The 27,667-nt window shown below is 52.4% G+C and overlaps 1 protein-coding gene across 1 annotated transcript; it reads left to right on the plus strand.

The window, feature by feature from the left end:
* The first annotated feature begins 641 nt into the window (after positions 1 to 641).
* Positions 642 to 27,544, plus strand: NCAN (neurocan). Its single transcript, XM_043587160.1, is given in 16 exon segments — positions 642 to 772; positions 5,203 to 5,282; positions 6,155 to 6,568; positions 8,836 to 9,010; positions 9,121 to 9,248; positions 9,814 to 10,107; positions 10,996 to 11,583; positions 11,783 to 12,361; positions 12,364 to 13,254; positions 17,138 to 17,254; positions 18,299 to 18,412; positions 19,983 to 20,141; positions 21,155 to 21,237; positions 23,523 to 23,667; positions 24,389 to 24,571; positions 25,096 to 27,544. Coding segments are annotated over 15 exon segments (4,089 nt in total). The 5' UTR covers positions 642 to 772; positions 5,203 to 5,209; the 3' UTR covers positions 25,242 to 27,544.
* Positions 27,545 to 27,667: the final 123 nt, after the last annotated feature.

Raw genomic sequence — 27,667 nt, forward strand, 5'->3', positions numbered from 1 at the left:
GGTTGCGGTCTCCCTGCAAAGACACACACGTGCCCCCCTGCCCAAAGCAAAAATATTCCCGTGACAGCCGGACTCCACAGTCAGTGCTCCACAAATGCTGACTGGATCCAGGAATGAATGAAGAGAATGCTATGTTCTGGCTGCAGGCTGCAGCTGGTGGAAACGGCTCCAGGGTGCGACACATCTGGGCTCCAACGCTGGGAGTTCTTACCAGCTGTGTGACCCAGCGGTCTTCCTTTCCTCTCTGAGCCTCAGCCTCCTTTCTCTACACGGACTAAAACAGCAACTGTAGCCCAAACTGCCTCAAGTGTGAGCCCTAGAAAGGCAGGCAGCCCAGGGTTGGAAGCCCAGCTCTGCCCGTCCCCTATGCGTGACTCTGGGAGCGATTTCGTCTCCCCGAGGCTCAGTTTCCACGTCTGTAAGGTGGGACAGGCCCCCCGCGGGGCGTCTGGGAACATTTAATGTGACTCTTGGGGAAAATGGGCGAACGCGCGGGAAATCAGACGTAGTCTTCCCCTGGCTGGGGTGAGAGGTGGAAGAAGTGGGGAGGGGGGTTTTAGGTAGGGAGAGCCCCCTCCCTCGCGCAGCCGGAGGCCTCCAGCAGGCAGGGGCGCATGCGCAGAGCAGCCCCGCGGCCCCTTTATAAGCGCTGAGGCGGCTCTGGGGCGAGCGGAGCGCAGGGCGCAGGGGCTGGACCCGGCGCGAACAAGACAAGCCGGAGCGTCCTTTGTGCCGGGCGACCGCCCCGGGATGCGTCCGAGCTAGGAGTCAGGTGGGGGGTCCGTCGTGGGGAGGGGGCCGCGTTGGGGGAGAGATCCGCGGAATTAGAGACGAGCACGAGATTGGGGAGGGGGCCTGGGATCAGAGAGAAGCCCCCAGAACAGGGAGGGGGGCTGAGAGGGGGAGGGGAGACCCAGGTTAGGAAGAGAACGCAAACTGGAGGGCGCTTGGGAATGTCAGGGGGACTCGGATTTGGGGGTCAATCCTTGGGTTGTCCGGAGAATGCGGAGACGATTCCAAGGTGGGGAGGGGGCCGGGCTGGGGGTGGGTCTCAGAATTGGGGAGGGGGCACTGGGAACCAAGGCTAAGGGAAGACACACCGAGTTTAGAGAGAAGAGGGGGACATCCAGATGCTATATGGGGGGGGGCTCCATAACTGGGCATCCCGGTATCTGAGCTGAGGCACCCCAGGATTTTAAGTGGGGATTCCCAATTTGCAGATGAATGGAGGAATCCAGGCTGGACTGCAGCGGGGAAGGGGGCCCTCCAGGTTAGCCTGAGTCCGATGGAAGGGGGGTCTTCCCTGAGTGTGAACAGCAGTGGGGAAGGGGCGCCCTACAGTCTCCCTCTTCTTTTGGCCCAGGTCCTGTCACCACATCCTGATTCAGGGAGGAGGTTCTGGGGTGGGGTGGGGGGGCTCCATCCCAAGGTGGTCCTTGTTCTTCCCTTGGACTTGGAGTTGGGGTGGTGTCTCTTCTCCCAGGGAGCACACTGGGTCTCCCAGGTGAATGCTGGGTGTGAGTCCCTAAAACCCCAGTTAGAATCCCTAGGACCCATGAGGGGCACCCAGTCCAAAGAGGGGGGCCGCTCCCAGCACCTCCATATCTGACTGTGTCCTCACAGAGGGACACAGACTCTTGCCTCACCCCTTCAGTTCCATCTGCCCATATGGATGCTTGTGAAAGTCCTGGCTTGGTTTGGGGGCACAGGCACCGGGAAGTAGGGGGCTGGGATCCCGGGCCCAGCCTGGGCAGGAACGACCGACCCCCATTTCTGTGCACGGGGCTTTGTTCCTCTCAGCAGCATTAATGGGAGACAGCCAGGACAAGGAGAGGGTTGGCGCTGGGCCCCAGCGGGGGACGTGGGGGAAGGGCAAGGAGGGAGGGGTGGGCAGATCATGGGACCTCAGAACCCAGCAGCCTCGCTGGGCTTGTGGACATTCCCAAATGGAAGGTGCCTCCCCCCCACCCCCCGCCGGAGGCAGGGGCTTTGTGTGTGTGTGTGTGTGTGTGTGTGTGTCTACCCCATGCTGAGAGAGGTTGTGTGTCCATGGGGAGTCTGGGGTCCTCTGTGAGTCTAATGCGACTGAGGTTGTGTCTTTGTCAGGAAACTTGTGGCAGGGGCCACATCACCAGGTGGCAAAATGATGTGTGCCCACCAGTCACCAAGGCCACATTTATCCAGCCTGGTCTGTGCCAGGGGCTGGCATCACCATGTGTGAGTGTCTGTGAGAAACTGTGTCTGACGGTATGGCCTCATCGAGGGGTTTATATGGGGAGGCTCAGACTGTGGGTGTGTGTCTTTGTGCAGAAGACATGCTGCCTGCCTTGTAAGTGCCCATATTGTCTCTCTTTGTTAATGTCACTGTGAATCTGTGTGTGCGCGCGTGTCTCCCAGGCTCTGAGTCTGGGGTTGTGTGGCTGCATGTACAGCAAGGGGCTCCTCTCCATGTGATTGGCAGTGTGGACCCTAAGCGTGGGGGTGTGAGATATGGTCTTTGTGCAGAGTTGGGGTGCTAATAGGAGAGATGTTGGGGTTCAGGTCCCCAAAGGGCATCCCGAGATGGTTTACTGAGCCTGGCTTCAGTTCTCCTCTGAGGAGTTCCACGATCATGCCCATACACACAAATATGCCCTGACTCCGAGGCCAGAAACAGACACATGTGCTTACGGCCCCTGCGGAGGGGCACTTGGACCCACACATCCAGAGACCACAGTGGGTCCCCTATGCTCCACGCAGAGCACAGAGCTGCTGCACACCGATGCACACATCCACACATCACAGGGCACAACTTCACATCCTTGCCTGGACACAGCACCCCGACACACACACCCAGGCACACAAAAATGCCTGCTGGCCAACACACCCACATTCAGTGCCCACTGAGACAGGAGGTGGGTCAGGGGGAGGGACAGGGACACACACACACACACACACACACACACACACCCTCCTGCAGCACCGCCCCTCCTCCAATGCCCCACAGGCCCCTGTTGCATATGCATGAGGCTTATGCATTATTCACGAGGGGACAAGCCCCAGACAGCTGTGTAAATGCTCACCTCTGGCTGCTCTAGGGAGGAAGTATTTTAAGAGAAGGGGTGTGGGTGTGTGAGGGTGCAAGCGGAGGGAACAGAGTGCCTCTGGGAGGGTATGTGTGTGCGTGGGAGGGTGCACCTGAAACTGTCACTGTGTTGGATCACCTCTGTACATTTGCATGTGTACATGAGGCTTTGTATACAAAAAGCTGATTTTTTTAATTTAACATTTCTAGCACCCCACAAGTCTTTGCTCATCCCATCCTCACCGTAACACTATGAGGTACATGTTGGGTGATCCATTTTACAGGTGGGGAAAGTGAAGCCCAGAGAATGAAGCAACCTGTCTAGGGTCATACAATGTATAGAAAGAGGCAGAGCTTTTTTTCAATTTTAAATAAATTTGGGGTTTGACCTCATGACCCTGAGATCAAGAGTCACATGCTCCTCCAACTGAGCCAGCCAGGTGCCCCTGAATGTAGTCTGTCCTTTTAACCATACAAAGTGTGTGTGTGTGTGTGTGTGTGAATTCTGTGAACTCACCCCCTCCTAAGGTCCTCCTCGTCAGGCCTTGTACAGCCATCAGAGGATCCTGCACTTGTTCAGGATTCCAAGGGGGAGAAATGAGGACAGCCGGGAATGGAGGCAGAAGTTGCTAAGGTTTACAGGTTGGTAGTTGGGGGCACCATCCCGAGGTCTGGCCTCTGATCCGCTGTGCAGCCCTAGGCAAACTGCTAGCCCTCTCTGGGTCCCGGGTGAAGCTGTGGTGCCGCTGCCAGAGGAAGACAAGGAGACCAAGTGGGCCTGTCATTGCTTTGCCTCCCTAGAGTTCAGCACCACGGATAGGGCCCCGGCTGGCCTCCCAGTAGGGACTCTGGGAGCAGGGAAAGAGCACTGGGAATGTGACGAGCTTTCCTCCACAGCCCCCATGCTGGATGCTATCTACACTCCCCTCCTCAGGGGAGTGTATTCTTTTATTGGGGGAGGCTGCAAGAGTTAGATTTTTAGAGGATGCCCTAACTTGCCATCTGTCCCCACCTCCTGAACCCCAGTGAGGGGAGTGGTACAGAGGGGCTGTGAGGCTTTGGGGAGGGACTATCTCCCCAGAGTTTCTGGTCTCTGGAAGAACGTGAGGCCTGGGAGGGCACTGCTGTGTCCCGGTGCCTGGATTGGGCCTTACTTACAGTTGGCACTCAGTAATTGTCCATTTTATGTCTGAGGGCCACAACCCCTATAGAAGGCTGGACCCACAACTGGAGTTTCTCTGTGGACCTAGGAGGCATCTTTGCCAGGTGGTATGAAGTCAGGAGGAGGGTGGGGTGGGCAGGGGTGAGGCCCCTTCCTCCAGCTGGGACTTGGCAGCTTCTCAAAAATCCCGGAAACCAAGAATAGAATCTTGGCGACAACCAAATCCTGGAATGGAAGCTGAGAATCGTGTCAGTCAGCAAACCCAGATTAAAGGCTGGTTTGGAGGCCAGCCTACTGCAAGGACTGGGGACCTCAGGCTGACTGGGACTGGCTACTGCCCTCCTGGAATCCTAGTCTTATGGGTGAGGCCAACATGAAAGATGGGATTTTGATCTTGGCTGTGTTAAGGTCAATAATAGTAATAACAACAGCTCAGGGGCACCCGGCTGGCTCAATCAGAAGAGCATGTGGCCCTTGATCTTAGGGTTGTGAGTTCGAGTCCCACGTTGGGCATAGAGATTAAATAAATACATTTTTTAAAAAACAGCTCAAATCTATTCTTTCATGCCAGGCAGTTCTAGGCATTTTGTACATATTGACTGTATTTACCCATCTATTCCTTCCAACTACCTGATGTTATCCCTAGCTAACCTACAAAGAAACTGAGGCACAGAGAAGCTAATCTACTTGTTGAAGGTCACACAGCAAGGAACAGGCAGATAGACAATACCAGGTCTGATTCTCTTTAACACCCTTACTTCTGACTGTGAAACTTCACTGCTGGGATTCTGAAGTCAGTCGGTCCTGGGTTTGGATCCTGGGTTAACCCTTGCTTGCTGACTGTGTGACCTTGAGTGACACGTTAGCCTCTCTCAGTCTGTTTCTAGGTCTGTAGAATGTGGAGACTTGGTCCTTCCACACTAACTGGGTGGGTTGTACTCACCCCCATTCTCCCTCTGTCTCCATCTTTTTCCAGGTCCAGGATGGGGGCCACGTCTGTCTGGGCCTTGGGCCTCCTGATGCTCCAGATGCTGCTGTTTGTGGCTGGGGAACAGAGTGAGTTAGCTTGTGGGGTGGGAGAGGTTGGGTTCTGGGGGACTGACAAGATGGGGCAGCTTTTTAACTCTAGAGCTTTCTCCTGCTGGTTCCCTGGCTTGGTCTGGAGAATAAAATGAGAATAGATGAAAAAGGTCTTTGAATAGTCAAAAGTGAACAAGACACCTGAGAGGTTATTTTTAGTCATTGCCAGCAGAGGCTGGAGGTTCCTGCCTCTCACTGTTTTGCTGAGCTGAGCCGAAGAGAGAGAGAAAAAATGAAAACAGTGCAGAGATTGATTAGTGATGCCTGTCATGGGCGGGGCAATAGAAATAAGGTATGTATAACTCTCCCCGGCATCTCCCCAGTGATGGTTAAAAGCCCAGGCACTGGAAATGCCCCCTGATTTGCTCTGTGGTTAGGCAAGTACAACGATGTCTCTGAGACTCAGTTTCCTCGACCCTCCAAAAAGACAGTGAGACATGGCTACTTCTGCCTATGGTTATGAAAATCAAATGAGCTGATCGCTATGTATAAAAGTGCCCCTGTTATCAAGAAGGTACTCCTCAAACACATTTTCCTTCTAATGGCTGCTTCTTACTGGACTTTGGGGTTAAGTGACTTTCCCATGACCACACAGTGAGTCAGTGACAGAGTCAAATCCCTGGCAGCCGGGGTCTGGATTTTGAGTGGATGCACCGCTATGAAGGCATGTGACTCCACTTTTGCTCACAGATTGGGGTGCACATCACAGATCTGTTCACTGCATTGTGATATTGTAGGCAACCTAACCTCTCTGGCTTCAGTCTCCTTATCAGTAAAGTGAGAGAAATAGCAGTCTCTGCTGGTCTTTGTCTTTGAGTCAGGTCCTCTTTCCACCTTCTCCACCCCAGGCACACAGGATGCCACTGCTGCTGCCTCTGCTGCCGCCAACAAGGGGCTCCACATGCAGAAGGTGGGGTCGGGGTTGGTTCGGGCTGCGCTGGCAGAGTTAGTGGCCCTGCCCTGTCTCTTCACCCTGCGACCATGGCCAGATGCAGGCCGAGAAGCCCCTCGGATCAAGTGGACCAAGGTGCGGACTGCATCAGGCCAGCGGCAGGACTTGCCTATTCTGGTGGCCAAGGACAATGTGGTTCGAGTGGCCAAGGGCTGGCAGGGACGTGTTTCACTGCCTGCCTACCCCCGGCACCGGGCCAACGCGACGCTACTACTGGGACCACTGAGAGCCAGCGACTCTGGGCTCTACCGCTGCCAGGTGGTGAGGGGCATAGAGGATGAGCAGGACCTCGTGCCCCTGGAGGTGACAGGTCAGTTGAGGACAGGGGAGAGGACAAGGCTGGGAGGGGAGGTGCTGAGCCTGAAGCTCACCCACAGAATGTCACCTTAGAAATCACTCCCTGAACAGTGATTCCCTTTCAATTCTTCTGACAAAGTAAAGTCCCAAAGAAAGTCTCCTCCAGTGCTACCCTTTCTTTAATACTTCTCTCTCTTTTAGCTAAGACAAGGCAGCTTCTGGCTCCATCTATTGTGGACCACAGTATTTTATAGGATTTCATAAGCTTTTTTTTAAAGTTTATTTTGAGAGAGAGAGAGAGAGAGAGAGAGAGAATGCAAGTGGGGGGGGGGACAGAGAGAGAGGGAAAGAGAGAGAATCCCAAACAGGCTCCACACTGTCAGCATAGAGCCCAATGTGGGGCTCCAATCCACAAACTTCGGGATCATGACCTGAGCCGAAATCAAGAGTCGGATGCCTAACGTACTGAGCTTCCAGGCGCCCCTCCTAACCTTATTATAAGTCCCTTTCATGGTTACCTACTTTCACATAAGACAAAGGATATTGACTTTCTGTTTAAAAATAGGAATACAAGGGCACCTGGGTGGCTCAGTCAGTTGTGTATCCAACTTTGGCTCAGGTCATGATCTCATGGTTCGTGAGTTCAAGCCCCACATGGGATCTCTGCTGTCCACGTGGAGCCTACTTCGGATCCTCTGTCCCCCTCTGTCTCTGCCCCTTCCCTTCACATGCTTGCTCTCTCAAAATAAATAAACTTTAAAAAAATAAAATAGGAATACAAATTTCCTTTTACAATAAAATGATGTTTTTTTTTAAATAAAATAAGAGTGAGGTTTTCTTTTCATAGCCAACTGAAAATATATATTAAGTAAGTAACAGTCCTCAAATACCTGTTTAACCAACTCCTGTATTAAATTCTTTCTGTTGAAATAGCCAGTGTTTCTCTTTTCCTAACTGATCAAGGTGGACAAAACAAAACAAAACAAAAAGTTTTTTAATTATTAAAGCAAAGTCCTGCTAGCACAGGGGTGGCACAGTAGACGCTCCATAGGTAATTGACAAATGACTCAATTGACAAATGAATGGATTGTTGTGTGTAAAACATCCTGTGGGTTCTTGCTGGGAAGTCGATTTACCTTGACCTATGCTGGCCATGGGCAAATCCCTGAACCACCTGTCCTGGAGCACAGTGTTCTCCCACCCAACAGTGTCTCACTGCATATTTTATGGGGTCAGCCAACTGTCCCTTTTACACGGCCTCGCTGCTCAAAACTGATACACCTTGAAGAAAACCGATAAGTGATGAAGGAAGTAAAATCTACTTCTGGGATTGTTCAATTCATTCATTCAACTGAACGTGTATTGAGCACCTACCTACCACATGCTAGTCTGGTGCTGGGAACATATTCATAACTGAGATGCAGCCACTGTCTTCCAGGAGCTCGGAGTTTGATAAAATGGAATCGAATGTTTCATTCCTTTGTCTTGCTCAGCCATTTCTTCCATCCTAAATCAGAATTTGAGTCACAGCGAGCCCATTATTTATGCTTCCCATCCTGGCTTACAAGTCACCTCCTCTAGGAAGTCTTCTGTGACTCCATTCCCAGGCTGGGCAAGAACGACTTGATCTCCCATTGCCACCTGTGCTTTCCCTATCAATACATGTACTTAAATCCTTTGTTTTTGTTTTTGTTTTTAAGATTTTATTTTTAAGTAATCTCCACACCCAACGTGGGGCTTGAACTCACGATCCCAAGATCAAGAGTCATATGCTTACCCTGCTGAGACAGTCAGGCACCCCAGCATGTACTTTATTTTTAAAAGGAAGAATCTCCCTCTTCTCCATGCCTCCTGTCACCGCCAAGGTCTAACCCTAGGCATGAAGAGTGCTATCTTTGGAGTCAGATCATCCTGGTTATGAATTTTGGCTGTGCCTCATACTGGCTGTGTGGAACGGAACATGTGCCTCAGCGTCTCTGAGCGTTAGTTTTCTCCTCTGGAAATGGGGATAATCACAGTGTTGTTGTAAGATTTCATTGAGATCTTGCTTATAAATGCTTTCTACATGGTAAACATTAGACACATTTTAGCCCTTTATGGTCATCGTTACCAATTTCCTTATTTAAAAATGGGGTCATATCAGTCTGGCATGGTACAGGGCAGCATAGGGGAGCAGGCTTATTATTATCAAACTGGGAGAAGGGGCATTCTGCCAGAAGGAGGTCAGTTCTTGAAGACTGCAGCATAAGTCAGCCCCCTATCCTGGATGTTCCCCAACAGGTGTTGTGTTCCACTACCGGGCAGCCCAGGATCGCTATGCACTGACCTTCGCAGAGGCCCAGGAGGCCTGCCGTCTCAGCTCAGCCACCATTGCAGCCCCACGGCACCTGCAGGCTGCCTTTGAAGATGGCTTTGACAACTGTGACGCCGGGTGGCTCTCTGACCGCACTGTTCGGTGAGGGGGTACACAGGGTTGGGACATGGAGACCTAGCCCCTGGGGAAAGATGGTCGTTGGGGGCCCCAGGCGCACATATTTGAGAGGGACCCCCTCCTTGTCTTGTCAGGTATCCTATCACCCAGTCCCGTCCTGGTTGCTATGGCGACCGTAGCAGCCTTCCAGGGGTGAGGAGCTATGGGAGGCGCGACCCACGGGAACTCTACGATGTGTATTGCTTTGCCCGTGAGCTGGGGGGTAAGTCTGGGGCTGGCAGGACCCCCCACCCTCACTTCCCTGAGTACCTATTACCCTCCCCAGCCCCCATCCCTCCCTAAGTCCTTGCCTAGCTCTCCTAAATCTCATCCCTCTATAAACCTGCAGCCAATATCTGGGCTCGCCCTTCTCTGAGCTTTCCTTCCCTCCCTGAGCCCCTCTCCTCTGTGCCCCTTCCCTCTCTCTGAGGCCCTGTCTCTTCTCTGAGACTCTCCCCCTCCCTGGCCCCTCTCCCTATTCCTACCCTTCTCTTACTCTCTGAGCCCCCTCCCCGCGCCAAGATCCTCCCTTTCTCTGGAGCCCAACACACTCAAAGGCCTGTTACCTCATTTGTAAAAAGAAGCTAAGGCCCTCTTCTTCCTAGCACTGCCTGAGAGGTAAAGACCACAGCGCGGGCGGGGGGTGTGCACAGCGGCGGCGGCTGTCGCCGCCTTGTTTAGCCACCACCCAAACCCGGCCAGGCTGGAGTTCAGAGTGGGACCCCCTTCCTGGGCTTCAGGGGAGAATTCCCCAGGCCCGCTTGACCTTCGCTCGCGCCTTCCCGCAGGCGAGGTCTTCTATGTGGGCCCGGCCCGCCGCCTGACCCTGGCCGGCGCGCGTGCCCAGTGCCGCCGCCAGGGCGCCGCGCTAGCCTCGGTGGGACAGCTGCACTTGGCCTGGCACGAGGGCCTGGACCAGTGCGACCCGGGCTGGCTAGCCGACGGCAGCGTGCGCTACCCGATCCAGACGCCGCGCCGGCGCTGCGGCGGCCCAACCCCCGGCGTGCGCACAGTCTACCGTTTCGCCAACCGCACTGGCTTCCCGGCGCCCGGAGCGCGCTTCGATGCCTACTGCTTCCGAGGTGCGTGTAAGGTCAAGCCCCTGGAAGGTGCGTCCCCTGGCAGCCACGCCCCAAAGCTATACATCCAGGTCAAGGCCACGCCCCTGGGAATTTTCCTTTCTAGTGGAGGCGGAGCCCAGACAGAGGAGAGACACCCTTGGAAATACGCTCTGAGATAAGCCATGCCCTCGGTGAAGCCCACGCCCCTTTCCCTAGGAGCCCCGCCCTGGGGGTAGGATCGGGGCCCGAAAAGGCCAAACTCTGGCGGGGAAGTTCCGTTGAGAGTGAGCTGTATCTCTTAAGGTCCCTGAAAGACACGCTTCTGAGTGGAGCATATTTTAGCTGGAGCCTTGTGCATAAGCATCCCCGGAGGAGGAAGTGCTGTTCCATTAGCCACGGCCCCAAGGCAAGGCCACACCTCCAGGGACTAGGGATGACCCTAGTCCTTGGAGTGGGACCAAAGTTGCAGAAGCTGGGAACCTGACTCCAAGGACCTAAGACTAATGTGTAAGAGGGAAAAAAAATCCCTTTGTAGGAAGGCCACGCTTATTAGGAGCTTCCTCCCCCTGGGGGAGAAGCTATGGCCCAGGTCTGACCTACCCCCATGAGAATTGGCCACTGCCTGAGCTTTACCCAGGAACCTAGCTGTCTCTTGACCCCTCCCCATGACCAGTTGACTGACCTTGACAGTGGGCCCCAGCCTGCACAGTAGGAGTGTTAACTTCACACCTTCCTCTCTCTGGGTTTAGGGGGTCCCAGAAACCACGCAGAGATTTTAGAGACAGAGGGGGACAGAGAAACAGAGAGACACAGACGGTTCACGCTGCAGCATGCTAGAATGGGGGTAGACTTCAGGCAGAACTTCCTGGCCAACCTTCCTAACACAACCTTTTCGGCTTTCTCCTACAGCTCATCATCCTACACCACCACATGGAGACCCAGAGACCCCCTCATCTGGGGATGAGGGGGAGATTCTGTCGGCAGAAGGGCCTCCAGCCCAAGAAGTGGAACCCAGCACTGGGGAGGAGATGGTCACCCCTGACTTCCAGGAGCCTCTAGTATCCAGTGGGGAAGAAGAGCCTCTGATCTTGGCAGAGAAGCAGGAGTCTCAGGCGACCCGCAGCCCTGCTCCTGGAGGCTTCGTGCTAGCCTCAAGGCCCTCCCGGGAGGCTGAAGAGGTGTGGCCGAGCACAGTGGCCCCCAGCCCTAGCAGCCCCAGCACTGCAGTGGGCGCTCACACAGAGGCGACTCCAACTGGCCCCGTGCCCAGGAGGAGGGGACGCTTTAAAGGGTTGAATGGGCGCCACTTCCAGCAGCAGGAACCCCACCGAGGCCTGGAGGTGGGGCTTGAGGCCAGCACCCAGGCCCTGACCCCAGAGGCTGCTGGGAATCACGTGGAGCCTCTGCTGGCCACAGGAGCCCCAGATGCTTCAGGGGATAGCCGGAGCCAAAGCCCTTGGGCTGTGCTGACCAATGAAGTGGATGTGCCTGGAGCTGGTGAGTGGGGTCCAAGGGAGAGGTGGGACCTGCCTGGGGGTCTGAGGAGGACGGGGGAAGAGGTTCCAAACCCCAGCTGGGTCCTCGGGCCTCACCAAGCCTCAGAAACCCCCTCCTCCTTGGGCCTGGGAGCCAACGGGACTCCACAGAAGGAACTGCTGAGAGATCATTAGAATCACTCTTGTTGATATTGTTGCAGGTTCCCCTGGTGGCAGGAGCCCCCCAGAGCCCTGGCTGTGGCCCCCGACCGTGGCCCCACCCAGCGTCCCAGGCCCCAGCAGCGTTGCTGGCCTGGAACTAGAGGAAGCCAAGGGCCCCAGTGTGAGGCCAGCCGCTCCTGAACTGTCCGGGTCTCCCTCAGAGGTCACTGCCCTAGAACCCAACCCCTCAGAGGGTCCCAGCAGTGCCCCCTGGGAGGTATCCCCCATGGTCACTTCCCCAGACTTTCCTGTCATGGCCATGCTTCGTGCCCCCAAACTGTGGCTTCATCCAAACCCGACGCCCCTCCCCACGCAGGCCAACAGGGTCAAGGGGCATAGTGAAGCCGTGGCTTCTGCACCACCCTCCCCTGCCTCAGACACTGAGGCTGTCCCCCAGGACCCTATCTATCCAGAAATGCATTCCTTGCCCCTCTCCTCAGGCCCCACAGGACAGGGTAGAGAGGCCACACCCCCGACAGTCAGCGGCCACAGAGCAGGAAGTGCAATAGCTCCTTTGCAGACAGCCACAGACACACAAGCCAGTCCTAACTCTCCCAGGGCCGACTTGGGAGAAATTGGGGGACCAGCCCTACTGGGCCCAGCAAAGCTGAGCGCCCCAGATCCAGTCCACAAGCTGCTGTGGACAGGAATGTGGCGGAAGATCTCGCCGCCACTGAGACTGCCACCGAGCCCACGGGAGTGAGAGACACCTCGGGGTCTGAGTCTGGGGTCTTCGGCACAGCAGAAAGCCCCACTTTTGGCGCTCGGGCCACCACGGACAAGGCACAGGGCACGTGGCCCTCACTGCACAGTGAAGGGCCGGACTCCCACCCCCCATCTGCACCCTCGGGTGTTCCTAGAGTCCTCTTGATTCCTGGGGTCACCCCAAGTTTGGAGCCTTGGGCCACTATAAATGGAGAAGCCGTGGTGGGGCCCACAGATTCCACGGCCACACTGGCCCCCAGTGATGCTGGTGGGATTTGGGCACCTGGATCCCATGTGGTTGAGGGAGCTGAAAGCCCCACCCTGAGCCCTCGAGTGGCCGTGGATTCAAGCGTAGTGATGTCCCTCATGTCCGTGGACCAAGGGGACAAGGCTGGAGTCCTGGCCATGTCCACAGTGGCCTCCTCGAGCTCCCAACCCCATCCAGAGCCGGAGGGCCAGATGGTGACCCAGGGAATACTGGGAGCCTTGGCCCCTTCACAGGACAGCAGCCCCCCAGGGGAGCCTGTTTTACCTCCTTGGACACCAACGGCAGCCAGCACGGACAAGCCTGTCTCAGTTTCCTCAGGAGAGCCTACAGTGCCGGGTGACTCTCCCGGCACCCCACTGCCGGCCTCCCTGGGCCCAGAGGAGTTTGAGCTGGAGGTCCTTTCAGGGAGCCCAGGTGTGGAGGGCTTCTGGGAGGAGGCAGCGAGTGGAGAAGAGCCGACCCTGCCAGGGACCCCAGCAAATGGAAGTACAGAGGAGGGTGAGTTCAAAGCTTGTGACCTCATCCAGCCCGCTGTTGTCAGGGCTTGGGGACTGGGGCTGGGGCGCCCAGATCTGGGAGGAAGGATTGTTTTGGGGGGCCTGGGAAGGTTTCTAGCAGGGGATGATGCTGGAGATGGCAGCTCACTAGGCAGAGTTGAATTGCGGAAAGGGTGTTCCTGGAAGAGACCAGGAACCTGGGCTGGAACACCAGCCTGGGCCAAGGCCAGGAGGTGAAGTTACACCTTAGTTTTGAGGCACAGCGAGGGGGGAATAACGAGGCGTTGGGTGGAGTTTGATCTGGGGGATAAATCATGTTCATGTCCACTCTGAGCCAGACGGTGCTGTGCAATACTGGGGTCTGGCCTTCAGTGAAGCCTCAGTCTGGGAAGACAGAGCTGGACACAGGCACCCCGACGCGGGGCTGGAGGGAGGAAGCGTGACAAAGAGGGCTTTCTGTTCAAGTGGGAATTGCAACTCGGATTCAGTGATGGTGGATCGTCAGGGGGGCCTCGAGCCACAGGGAAAGTGGGTGCTGGGAAGGGGCAGGAGGGGGGGACATCACCCCCGTTTTATAGAAAGCAAAATAAGGCTTAGGGAGGTATGGCTGCCTCCTAGTCAGTGGCCAGTGGCCAGACTTCAATCAGAGCCCAAGTCTGTGGAAGCCTTAACTGTTCTGTGCCTAGTGGAGTCCAGAGAAAGCCAAATGCCCTGTTTCCCTGGGGCTAGGTCTGCCCACTAGCTCAGCCTGCAAATTTTGGCTTTTTTTTTTTTTTTTTTTTTGGTCAATTGAGCTTTTTTTAAAAAAAAAGCAGCAGCAGCTAATTAAAAAACACTTATTCTGAGTTGCAAAACACTCTTATTAACACAATGGGTTTTACACTTGCTCCTTTTTTTGAAGGCAAGGTGTAGTGGCAATGCAAATAGCAGATGCAGGGTTTCGTCGCCTACCCTGTCACCTCTGGCCCACCCTGTCACCTCCGGGCCGTCTCCAGGACTACAGCCTTTTTTCTTAGATGCCCAGGAGGCAAGCAGACCCTGGGCAGGGGCGCAAGCGTCACTAAAGACTGCATGCTTGGCTTGTTCTGAGCACTTTACTGCAACCAACTTGGTGAATCCTTATGATGTCCTTGTGAAACAAGTTCTAGTAAGATCCTCACTTTACAGATGGAGAGACTGAGGCACAGGGAAGTCAGATGACTTGTGCGGAACCTTGCAGCCCGAGGAGTGTAAATGATAAGATTTGAATCCAGGCCATCTGATAACAGTCTGTCTCAAACACTAGGTCATACAATGCATATTTCATTGGTATAACAAACAAACGCCTGAGGTCTTGAGGAGGGGGTGAGCTCACCCGGGGAAGGAGCAGAGAAGAGACTGGTGGGCGGGATGGGCAGAGGGAAGGAAGCTCCAAGCCAGAGGAGCTAGAGAGGGGTGAACAGAGAGGTGGGAGGACAACCATATATAGGGGTGCTAAGGAAAGTGCTTTGGGTGGAGCCCCTAAGACTACAGCTGGATTTGTCTTGGACTTTGCTGCTTTCTTGGCTCTAGACTGAAGCCAGCGGCAGCCTGGGTGGAGGGAGGCAGCCAACGCTGGGGGAGACCCAGGCGCCTACCCACCCGCCTGCTTGTAGCAGAAATGCTAATGAAGCCAAAAATAAATGCAGCACCAGTGAGCGACTGAGTCACCGCCAGCCCGTGGGTAGGTGTCAGCAGCTCAGGGCACCTGGCGGGGCTCACGCGTCCCAGCACCCAGCAGCCCCAGGCGTGTGCACACACGTGCAGGGGTGATAGCAGGGACAGATACACCAGCCCCAGGCCCCTCTGGGCCCACCACCCCCGGGACAGGCTCCAACCTCTACAGAAGGGCCAGCAGCTATCTTCATTTCATTCAGTTAATGAGCAATTATTGAGTGCCCGCTGTGTTTCAGGCCCCATTTTGAGATCAGGTCCCTTGTCCTGTGGAAGCTGACATTCTAGGGCAACATTCTAGAACTTTCCCAGTGATGGAAATGTTCTGGAGCTATGCTGTCTAATATGGGAGCAACCGGCCATGTGTGGTTACTGAGCCCTTGAAATGTGGTTAGCGTGACTGAGAAACTGCATTTTTACTTTTATTCCATTTGAATTTAAACTTGAATAGCTATATATGGCTGCCGTGTGGAACATCACTGCTCTGGGGGAAGGTGCTGACAAATAATGATGATCTTAGTAAATAAGCAAATTACATTGGAAGTTAGAAAGTGATATGGGCAAAAGAGAAAAGTAAACCGAAGGGTGGGGGAGGCCCATGGGTGTTTTCTAGTTTTAGAAGGGGGGTCAGAAAGGCCTCTCTAACCAGATGAAATTTGAGCAAGGCTGAAAAGGGGGAAGGAGGAGCCATGCAGAGATCTAGGGGAAGAGCATTCCAGGCAGAGGGAATAGCCTGTACAAAGGTCCTGAGGCAGACCTCTGCCTGGCATGTGGTAGAACAGCAACCCCAGTATGGCTGGAACAGAATGAGCCAGGGGAAGAGAGGAGGAGGTAGGGCAGGGAGATGTTGGGAAAAAAATCACACAGGGTCCCATGGGCTGCAGTGAGGACTTTGGCTTTTCCTCTGAGGGTATTGGGGGAGCCATGGAGGGACCTAGGCAGAGGAGGGACATGATTTAACTCAGGTTTACATAGGCTACCTCTGGCGACTACAGGGAGAACAGAGATCAGACGGCAGAGATCAGACCAGGGAGGAGGCAACCGCTTATTCCCGTCTTAATAGCTTGTGAGGCCTTGGGCCAAGAAACAAATTCAGAAACAAATTCTAGGTTATAGGAGTTGGAGAGGGGGACCTTAAACTGGGCTTCCAGAACAGAGCCTGGGAGGCCAGTCTTGGTTCTTGTACTGTTCTGCTGTGTGGCTTCGAGCCAGGCCCTGCTCTTCTCTGGGCCTTGGTTCTGGTGTCTATGCAGTGGAGGATTGGACGCTGCCCTGATAAGGGTTGGGGGTTGGCTGGGATAGGATGAGAATTCTCGCTCTGTGCCTCCCAGGCTCCAGGGTGGAGACCACCCACCAAGGCATCGGGGCCTCTGAGATGGGGAGGGGAGACTCAACTGCTTCCAGGGAAGCCCAGCTGAGGGGGGAAATGGTGGGGGAGGGGGACAAGGACACATACTCCTCAATGCTCCCTGAGTGCCAAATCCATACAGAGCAATGCTGAGACCTCTGAAGATGCCTCAAGCTGATATAGACAGAGCTGGACATGGCATTATGGTCAGGACCGGGAGAGGGATGAAGTGTTTTGATTTCTATTTTGTGGATGAGGCAACTGAAATTCAGAGAAGTAATTTGTCCAGGGTCCTTAATGAGTGGCAGAGTCAGGGATCGAACTAACCTCTCTGATTCCAGAGCCTGTGATTATAACTACAATAATCCAGCACCTCTCCAACCACTGCATCAAAAAAGACTGAGCCACCAGAATGAAGGAGGTGATAGTTCTCACTCTTGCTAATGCTGTTCATACCCTACTTGGGACCTGACCTCCACCTCTGTGCTCCAAGTTGTGAGAAGTGCAATGGCCATCAGGCCATGTCCAGAAGAGAGGGACAAGTCAGGGAAGCACTTAAATCCATGTTCTGGGAGACTTCCCAAAAGAAGCTTTAGGAAGCCAGTTCCACTACAGTCTGTTTCCATAAGCAGAGTGGCCCGCAGATGCTCTGGGGCAGTTCCTGAAAGGAATAAGCTCCTCATTAGAGGAGAATGCAAGAGGAAACTGACAACCGCAACTGCCTATTGGGAAGTTATAGAGGGGACTCCACAGAGAGGGTTTGGGGGAGTCTTAGGTCTGGATGCCAGGAAGGCAGACGACATGGTGGCCTGCCTCCTCTCTACACTGCCTGTCCATCCTGCAGCCCCCTTGGATCCCTGCGAGAACAACCCTTGCCTGCATGGGGGCACCTGTAAAGCCAACGGCACCATGTACGGCTGTAGCTGTGACCAGGGCTTCGCCGGGGAGAACTGTGAGATTGGTGAGTGCCCCAGACTCAGGATCTGAACCTAGACTTGTTTGGATCAGAACCCTGGGGTCTACCTCAGCAGCCATCCCCATGAGGACTGAGGGATAAAATGCCGGCTTCAGATGCTCCCTTCTCCTCCCCCTTTCTTTGGATCCAGTAACTCAGTTCCAGTTAGGTGAACCAGCACCAAACAGCTGAGCTCCTGTCCTGGGTACCATGGCTCAGGTGTCCTGCCACCCATCACTACGAGGCAGAGATGAGAGGAAAAGACAAATGATAAGGCTCAGATTCCTCCCTGATCCAAGGGGGTTCTTCCTAGCCCCAAAGCCCAACACAGGGAATATGACAAATTAGGAAATTTTAACAATAAATATAAATGACATAAATCTTGAGCTCTGCACATTATTTCATTTCACAACCATACTAATTATAGAATTATAACAATAAATATAAGCAATGTAATTTCGTGAGCTCTTCCATGGACCCTCCACCGACAACCACTCTTGAGGAGGTGCTATTATTATCACCATTTTGCAAAAACGAAAATGAGTCCCAGAGATGGGAAGTGACTTGCCCAAGTCACTCAGGCACAATCTACACAGAAATTGGTTGAATGAGAACTCAACTGAGATCTAGTTCAACTGATTTCTAGCTCTACCTACAAACAGCTTTGTGCCTCTGTGCAAGTCCTTGCAAATGTTCTGGAACTCAGTTTCCCCAAGTTCCACATTCTGGTAGGACCCTCCATCTTCAACATTCTAGGACTCTGTTTGCCAGAGTATAACCTTCACTCTTCTGAAGGCCAGTGGAGCATTCCACACACTCTGGCTCTCAGCTGGCCCAGTGGCATCTGCTCTCATTAATGCTAATTCATGCTAATTGTTTGAGATTCCACCCCCTTGGCCTCCAGAGTCATTGGGCCATCTGTGCAGACCACCATTGCTTCACTCAGGTCCAGGATGGATGGTAGGACCATGACCTCATCTTCTGCCTGGTTCCTTGTGGGGACTGGGAGCCAAGGGGAGGCTGACCTCTAACTCAGTCCCACCCCTCCAGATATTGATGACTGTGTCTCCAGCCCTTGTGAGAACGGAGGCACCTGCATTGATGAGGTCAACACGTTCGTCTGCCTTTGCCTCCCCAGCTACGGGGGTAGCCTCTGCGAGAAAGGTGAGTCTCTACCGAGACCCCAGAAACAGTACCAAGAGGGGGCTGGTTGCTGGGCCACATGTTTCTCACATATGCTTCAGGTCTCCATCTCTGTTTCTGTGGCCGTGAGTTGAACAGATGACAAATTGTTGTTTGGGGATAAAATTCACGTAACATAGAATTAACCTTTTTAGAATGTACAACTCAGTGGCATTCCGTGCATTCACAATATTGTGCAACCACCACCTCTAGCTATTTCCAAGACGTTTTCATCACCCCAAAAAGGAATCCTATATCCATTAGCAGTCACTCCCCATTCCATCTCCCTCAGCCCCTGGTAACCACTAATCTACTTTCTGTCTCAATGGATTTGCTGGTTCTGGATGTTTCATATAAATGAGGTCATGCACTATGTGTCATTTTGTGTCTGCTTTCTTTCACTCAGCATGATGGTTTCCAGATTCATCTACATTATAGTGTGTATCATTGCTTCATTCTTTTTTTGTGGCTGAATAATATTCCGTTGTAAGGAGATATCACATTTTCTTTATCCGGTCATCGCTTGGTGGATATTTGGGTTGTCTCCCCCTTGTGGTTAATATGAGTAGTGCCACTATGAACATTCGTGTGTAAGTTTTTGTTTGGACAACGCTTTCCTTTTTTCTCCCCCCATCCTTTTTGGTGTACATTCAGTAGTACAATGGCGGGATCGTATGGCAATTCTGTGTTTAACATTTTGAGGAACTACAAGGCTGTTTTCCACAGTGGCTGCACCATTTTACATCCCTGCCAGCGATGTACAAGTGTTCCAATTTCTCCACATCCTTGCCAACGTTTGTTATTTTCCTTTTTTTAAAAAATTTTTGCTTTAAATGTTTATTTATTTTTGAGACAGAGAGAGACAGAGCATGAACGGGGGAGGGGCAGAGAGAGAGGGAGACACAGAATCCAAAGCAGGCTCCAGGCTCCGAGCTGTCAGCACAGAGCCCGATGCGGGGCTCGAACTCATAGACCGTGAGATCATGACCTGAGCCGAAGTCGGAGGCTCAACCGACTGAGCCACCCAGATGCCCCCCTTTTTTTTTTTTAATTCTATCCATCCCAGGGGGTGCGAAATAGTGTCCCATCATGGTTCTGATTCGCGTTTCCTAATGACTAACCATATTGAGCATCTTTTCATGTGTTTATTGGCCATCTGTATATCTTTTGCGGAGAAATGTCTACTTGAGCCTTTTGCCGGGAGAGAAATGTTAGGGCTTCCTGAGACCATCTCCTGAGTTCCCAGGTCCACACAGAGGGTGTGGCCAGATCAGAGGCGACATCAGAGTTGGGATGAGAGGGATGGGTGTAATGATCTTCAGTTGAATATCTTCCTGCGACAGAGAAAGAAGTGAATATGGGGGGGGGGGGAGAGAGGTAAAAAGGGTGGGGGGACAGAGCCTCAGGAGGATGGGGGGAGGAAGAGGGGTGATCTGGCCCCACAGTGACCTTGGTTTTGGCCTTCTCTCTGGTGCGCTGGCTGTGCTCATGACCAGCAGGGCAGGCCTTGACACAAGGCCAGTCTCCCTCACGCTCCCATCCCACCTCCCAGACACAGAGGGCTGTGACCACGGCTGGCACAAGTTCCAGGGCCACTGCTACCGCTACTTTGCCCATCGACGGGCGTGGGAGGACGCCGAGAGGGACTGCCGCCGCCGAGCGGGCCACCTGACCAGCGTCCACTCACCCGAGGAACACAGCTTCATTAACAGTAGGGACTCTGGAGTGGGCGGGGTGGCCCTTGCAGGTCCCTTTGCCAGGGCATCCCCTAGGGTCCTGAAGACACCACCTTTCTGAAGCTGTGTTTATTAATGCTAGCCCTGACCACTTGAATTCATATGTCCATTTATTCACTTGTTATTTCATACTTCACTTCATTCATTCACTCACCAAATATTTACTGAGTTTCTGCTATGTGCCAGGCACCGTTCCGGGCATTGGGACACAGCAGTGAGTGAGACGCATATTGTCCTGTCTGCAGGGATTGACATTCTTGTAAGGGCTATAGGCAAACAAGTGAATATCTAATTAAATAAGTCTATACTATAATTTAGCTGGTCCTAAGTGCGCTGATGACAAGTAAAACAGAGCCAGGGGAAAGAGGGCAATGAAGAAGCGTCTGTGACGTGGGGGATGAAATGAGGAAGGAGCTCTGCATAAATCTAGAAAAAGAGTGTTGCATCAATTAAAGCTGGCATTTATTGATTTATTCATTATCCCTCTGCCATTTGTTCATCCATCCAATGATCCACATTTCCCCCCATCCCATCCCCTGTTAATTCTTTCATTTGTTAATTCCCTGGTTCCTTCATTTTTGTTTTTTCCCCTCAAATGTAATCAAACCCATGCTCATCCTTGAGGACACTCAGTGACTGACTCCCTCACTAGGTCTCACCCGCCTGCCTGGTCCAGCCCGGCCTGCTGGCTCTCCTATCCCTTACTCTAATTTCTGCAAAACCTGATGAGTCTCTGTTTATTCCTTCCTGTGGCTATTTGTTTAAGCCACTAATCGTGGCAAGACTGGAGCCCAATTCCAGCCCTTTTCATGCCCCTCCCACCCTCATCGGCTTGGGAAGGGGGTGGGGGGGACACCGCCTTCAGCCCACACAGAGGCTGGGGGAGGGGCTGGGTCCTCCCCTCCCATACCTTCCACCCCTCCTCCGGCCCACAGCCTAGGCTGGGGGAGGGGTGGGCACCCAGCCCTCAGGATGCCCCACCTCGCAGGCTTTGGGCGTGAAAACACTTGGATCGGCCTGAATGACAGGATCGTGGAGAGGGATTTCCAGTGGACGGACAACACGGGGCTGGTGAGTGGCAGGAGCCAGGCTTGGGTCTCCCTAGAACCATGGGATGTGTGTAAGCCGCGTGGGCTCTGTGCTCTGGCCTGACGTTACCCTCTTGTGCAAATCAACCATGAAAGTTCCTCGTGGCTCTGAGATTGGGAAAGGAGCTTCAGCGAAGTTCCAGGTCACCCTTGACTTCCCAGCCCTGTAAACACCCGGCCCACCCAGTGACTGAAGTTATAAACGTAGGACTAGGGCCTGAGGTCTCCTCTTGCTCGCTGCCGGGTCCTCCAGCCATGGACTTTAAGATCTCCCCATTTCCCTACAGCCCCCTGCCTGACCAGCCTCCCTTATCACTCACCGGGACCCCTGCAGCAGCCCCCCAAGCCCCACCTTCCAAAACACACGCTTGCTACCTACCCTCTAGCCCCTCCACCTGGCAGCCAGGCGGACTTTTTAAAAAATTGTGGTGAAATTCATATAACATAGAATTAACCATTTTAAAGTTTTCTTTTTTTAAAAAAAAAAAATGTTTATTTATTTTGAGAGAGCACACGATTGGGGGAAGAGCAGAGAGAGAGGGAGAGAGAGAGAATCCCAAACAGGCTCCGTGCTGTCAGCAAGGAGCCTGACGCATGGGGATCGATCTCGGGAACCGAACGATGAGATCATGACCTGAGCCGAAAGCAAGAGTCAGGCACTTAACCGACTGAGCCACCCAGGTGCCCCCTTTGAAACATTTTTTATTTAACTAATCTCTACACCCAGCGTGGGGCTCGAACTCACGGCCCGGAGATCAGGAGTCGCATGCTCTTCCGACTAAGCCAGCCAGGTGCCCCCAAATTAATAATTTTGAAGCATATAATTCAGTGGCATTTAGTATTTTCACAATGTTGTGCGGCCATCGCCTCCATCTGGTTACAGAATGTGTCCACCCGAAAAGGAAAACCTATACATGGGGACCTTTTCAAAATCATAGATCAGGATTCTCCCTGATTCAAGTCCTCTCAGGCTCTCTGTTGTTCTCAGGATAAAAATTCACCTCTTCCTGCGGTGAAACACAGTCTGGCGGGCCCACAAAAAGTTAAAGTCAAACGCAGAATTGCCACATGACCCAGAAACTTCGCCCCCCCCCCCCCCGGGTAGATACCCAAAAGAAGAAAGAAGGTCTTTCACTCAGATATTTGTCCACTCGTGTCCACAACAGTACTCGTCACAGTAGCCAAAAGGTGGAAACAACACAAATGACCATCAAAAGATAAATGCATGAACAAAATGTGGTCCATCCAGACGATGATCACTATTCAGGTAAAAAGCTGATATGTGCTACCATGCGGATGAAATTTGAAAACCTGCTCGGTGGAAAAGGCCAGAAGGCCACAGAGTGTATGATTTCGCTTACGTGAAGTATCTAAAATAGGCAAACTCGCAGGGACAGAACGTGGATCAGTGGTTGCCAGGGGCTGGGGGCAGGGCAGAATGGGGCGCGATCGCCAATAGGGAGAGAGTTTCTGTTTGAAGGGACAAAAAGGTGCTGGGATTAGACAGTGGTGACAATTGCACAACATTGTGGATCTTATTAATGCCAATGAACCGGACACTTAAAAATGGTTAAAATGGTCAGTTCTACGTTATATGTATTTTACCACAGTTTCAAAGCGTCCACCTCCTCGGGCCGCCTGGGTGGCTCAGTTGGTTAAGTATCTGGCTCTTGATCTCAGCTCAGGTCTTGATCTCGGGGTTGTGAGTTCAGGCCCTGCATTGGAGCCTGCTTTAAAATAAATAAATAAAAAAAATCCACCTCCTCTACCGCAAGAACTGGCCCTTGCCCACCCACACTCACCATAGCCCAACTCGGTCCAGCAGCTCCAGCCCCACTGGCCTCTGTTCTATTCCTCAAACAGGATAAGCACCGCCCTGCCTCTGGGCCTTTGTGCTAGCTGTTCCCTCTGCTTGGAATTCTGTTCCCTTCCTGCATCATTTCTACCCTTGAGTCTTCAGCTATCCGCTTGTATTTCTCCGGGAATCCCTCCTGGACCTTTGCTCAACTATTTATCTCAGAGTGACCTAGGTGGAAAATTAGACTGTCAGGGAGAAAGGAAGCAGGTAGGAGGGCCAAGGAAGAGGGCACTGCAGCCTTGCAGCCAGAGGAGGGGTGACTCCGGGTGCAGTGGAGGCCACCATCCGGCAGAACGGTGCCCGTTGTAGAGATAGAAACACTGAGTCCTTCAAGTTTGAGTAGGCTGGCCAGGGGAGTCCTGCAGTAAGCAGTGACAGAGTCTGAGCCTCTCTGCTCCCTATTCCTGCAGCAATATGAGAACTGGCGGGAGAACCAGCCTGACAATTTCTTCGCGGGTGGGGAGGACTGTGTGGTGATGGTTGCACATGAGAGCGGGCGCTGGAACGACGTTCCCTGTAACTACAACCTCCCCTATGTCTGTAAGAAGGGAACAGGTATGCCGCTACCCTCCCCACCACTTGCCTCTGCCTTTCACGGGGCCCTTGTTCTCTTTAAATGTGTAAATGTAAGTCAGCCCTGCCCAATTTTCACTACAGTGCTGTGTGAGAGTGCCCATTTTTTCCCCGACCTTTGCCAACTCTGTGTGTTCTCAAATCTTTTGTTCTTTGTTCATCTGGGCGGTGAAAAAATAAGATCTACTTGTTAGGGGAGTTTGCGTGCCCTTAAGGATGAGAATAACCGACGGTTCATAGGTTCATAAGCTATTTGGATGTATTTATTTTCCTGTGACCTGCAAGTTCACCTCCTTTGCATAACGTTCTATAGGTTTGTTGGTCTTATTGATTTGTGAGAGCTCTTTACATATTAAGGGAACACTTATATGCGTGCTCGTGTCCACCTTTCTCTTATACTTTTGCTTATTCTCACTTATGTGTCCGTGACAGTTTTCATGTCCTTTCTTCCTTTCCTTTACTCATATTATTCTTATCTCCCACCTTCATTGCTATCATGGGTAAGGATTAAGGAGGATGGGATGTGTCCAGGAGGTTCCTGCCCCTAAGGATCTCCTGGGTTAGGTAGAGGAGACAGACACTGTCACTTCAATTGAGTAAAGAGCAGGACCTGCTGATGGGTATAATTATTCCCAAGAGAAGAAACCAGTTCAGCCCCAGACTTGATGGTCACTTCCCTTACCAGTGGTTTCTCTGTCTCCAGTGCTGTGTGGTCCCCCTCCAGCAGTACAGAATGCCTCACCCATTGGTGCTCGCAAGGCCAAGTATAATGTTCATGCCACTGTACGATACCAATGTGATGAAGGATTTACCCAGCACCATGTGGCCGTCATCCGATGCCGGAGCAATGGCAAGTGGGACCAGCCCCAAATCGTCTGCACCAAACGTAAGTGGCTGTCCCCAGACACCCCAACGCAGGTTTCCAGTTATTTGTGGTCTCCAGTTAAAATGTCATATTCCTGGGGCGCCTGGGTGGCTCAGCCAGTTAAGCATCCGACTTCGGCTCAGGTCATGATCCCACAGTTCATGAGTTCGAGCCCCACGTCAGCCTCTGTGCTGACAGCTCAGAGCCGGGAGCCTGTTTCGGATTCTGTGTCTCCCTCTCTCTCTCTCTCTCTCTGCGCCCCTCCCCCACTTGCGCTCTGTCTCTCTCTCTCTCAAAAATAAACGAACATTAACAAAAATTTTAGAAGCAAAAAACAAACAAACCAACAAAAAAACCCCCGTCAGGTTGCTACACACTTTCATCTGGCTGAATGCCTGATAATGCAGCCTTGCAGATAAATGAGAACTTACCAGCCTGCCTGGTGTTTCCTTCGTTTCTCCTTCCCGTGAAGAGGCCCGCCATATCAGGCCACCCGCCTCTCACCACCTTTTGCCACTTCCTTGCCCTCCCTCACTTCCCTGCAGCCAGACGGTCCCATCGGATGCGGCGACACCATCACCACCACCAGCACCACCACCAGCATCACCACCATAAGTCGCACAAGGAGCGCAGAAAACACAAGAAACACCCAGCAGAGGACTGGGAGAAGGAAGAAGGGAATTTCTGCTGAAGAACCAGGCAAAAGGAAGCACAACCCCTTTCCCACACCTTCCCCGGAGCCTTCACCTGGGGAGACAGAGCCCAGAGAAAAACAAGAGGGTCTGGAAGTCCCTGAGCCCCAAACCACACCCCACCCCCACCCCCACCACCCCCCCCCCCCCGCCTCCACAATCCTTTGTAAAAAGCTCCTCTCTCCTCTTTCTTACGTACACAAGGTCCTCTTGGCAGGCATAGCCATGTATCTGAAAAGTCAGTTCTAGTCAGGCTGAACTCTGGGACCGTCTCCCAGTGAAGGGAAGCACAATCAGCAAAGATCATTCTTTGCATTGGTTAAGTCTTTTGTTGGCAAGGCTGATTACCAGTTGTTGAAATAAGGCTTTGATGAAGGTGCAAGAGTGTATGTTTGGGTTCACACTAAGGAATTCCTTTTCACACCAGAAGATCAGGCTCAGTAAACTGTCAGATGTGCAGGTTTACTAAATGCAGGCTGAAGCTTTTAGTTAAGGTCATTGGCTTTGGGGATAGAAAACTCCATGGAAGCACACTGCTTGAACTTGACAGCTGTCTTCCTTCACCCTGGACTTCAGCGCAAGTTCCTTCTCCGGTCTTGGTGGATAAATGGAGTATGGAACTCCTATGTACTGAATTTTAGGAATGTTTGTAGAATAACCTCCTTCTGTGCCCTCAGAGTTAGGGGTCAGAATAGTCAGAGCAATATACGGGAATAGAAGGAAGGTGTATTGCTTACCCTCCCAGGTCTAGTCCAGTGCTGAGATTTGGTGGTTCTGTACGTGTGGTGAATCTCTCTCACACACACAGATGAGAGGATGTTTAGGGCTTGATGAGCCCAGATTTCTTCCCCCTCCATCTCTCAGGGAGACAAAGAACCTCCTTCCTGGATCAAGGAGGTGCCAAGTTTTCTAGCTCAGTGCCCATCCCCGTCCCTCCAGAGACATTGGTAGTGCCCCTGCCCTGGGTCCTGCCCCCACTCCTGCCCCATCCCTGTCTTCATTCATTGCCTGGTGGACTAGAAATGCTTAAAACTTGAAGTAGTAACATCTTCCTGCGGTCATGTTGTAGAGAAATGCACAGTGTTAAAAACTGAAACACACACACACACACACATAGAGACACACACACATAGAGACACACACATTTTTCTCTCATTGCTTTTTAAAAATCTTTTAAGTGGGAAAGAACTGACTAAATCTGTTCCCCCAATTGGCAACCTGTAAAATAGTTCTCCAAGCCAGAGGCCAGGATTCAGCTCCTTGATCTCTGGCAGGGAAAACCCCCATGGTATCCTTCATGTTTTGTCCCCTCTGAACTCCTCTCCTCTGGGAAAAGTCTGTGGATCTGTGTTAAAAATTACAGTGGGGAATGGCCCTCTGCAAGAAAGAAAAATAAGAAAGTAGATGGTCCAAGGGTTCAGTAGAGAAAGAAATGTGTTGATTGAGCCTATATTCCTCCTGGGAAGGAATAATCATAGCCGACAACTATGGAGTCTATACTGTGCTAAGGACTCCCACACTATCTCCTTGAATCTTCTCAACAGCCCAGTGATTTTGGAACTATTATTTCCCCATTTTACACATAACAAGACTGAGGCTCAGAGAAGAGAAAGGCACTGGTTTGAATCCCCAGCCAAGACAGGAGAAAGGATTTGGTCCTTCATCTGTCTGATTCCAAACATCGCTTTTACTTTGGGGGAATGGACTGAAGCATAATTATACTCTCTCATATGCACAGGCAGATTTAGGAAAAGATTGAGAAGTGCAAACTAGACCCTTATCCTTGACCATGGTCTTCAGTCTTCCCCGCTATAGACATTATCTCCTGCTCCACCTTATAGTTATAGAGAAAGCCCAGGGATGTACATTTGCCTTCTTGCTTTGATAATTTTTTTTGCTTTTAAAAATATAATAACACATCTTCAATAATTCATGTCATAAAATAATTTTCCTTTGGGGGTGGTGCTTGGGGGTGCAACTTTTTTTTAGGGGGGGGGGGCTTGGTTTATGCTCCCTGCCCTTGGCCCCCTTAGTCCCTTGCTCGGCCTCCACCCAGCTCCCTGGTGGGAGGGGGCTATGGTCTTTTCTAAAGTGGGTGGTTTGTCTTTTAGTCTTTCCCTTTGGGATGTGCGTGTGTTTGCGTGTGCCGCGTGCGTGGCATGCGTGTGAGTGTGTGCGCGCGTGAACAGCTTCGGGTTCTGCTGGTTTTGCTGTGAGCTGCAGTGTTCTGTGGGTCTGTGGTATCTGACACTGTGGATATTAATGTACTTCTTGGACATTTTAATAAAATTTTTTAACAGTTCCACCTGCCTGTCGCCTCCTGAGACCTTTCTTCATTAATTTACTCAGCAACTACTTGCTGAGCAGGTATTATAAGCCAGGTACTGTGCTGGGTGCTGGGGAGATAATGGTGAACAAGACAGAC

The sequence above is a fragment of the Prionailurus bengalensis genome, chromosome A2 (genome assembly GCF_016509475.1).
Source record: "Prionailurus bengalensis isolate Pbe53 chromosome A2, Fcat_Pben_1.1_paternal_pri, whole genome shotgun sequence".
NCBI classification, from domain to species: domain Eukaryota; kingdom Metazoa; phylum Chordata; class Mammalia; order Carnivora; family Felidae; genus Prionailurus; species Prionailurus bengalensis.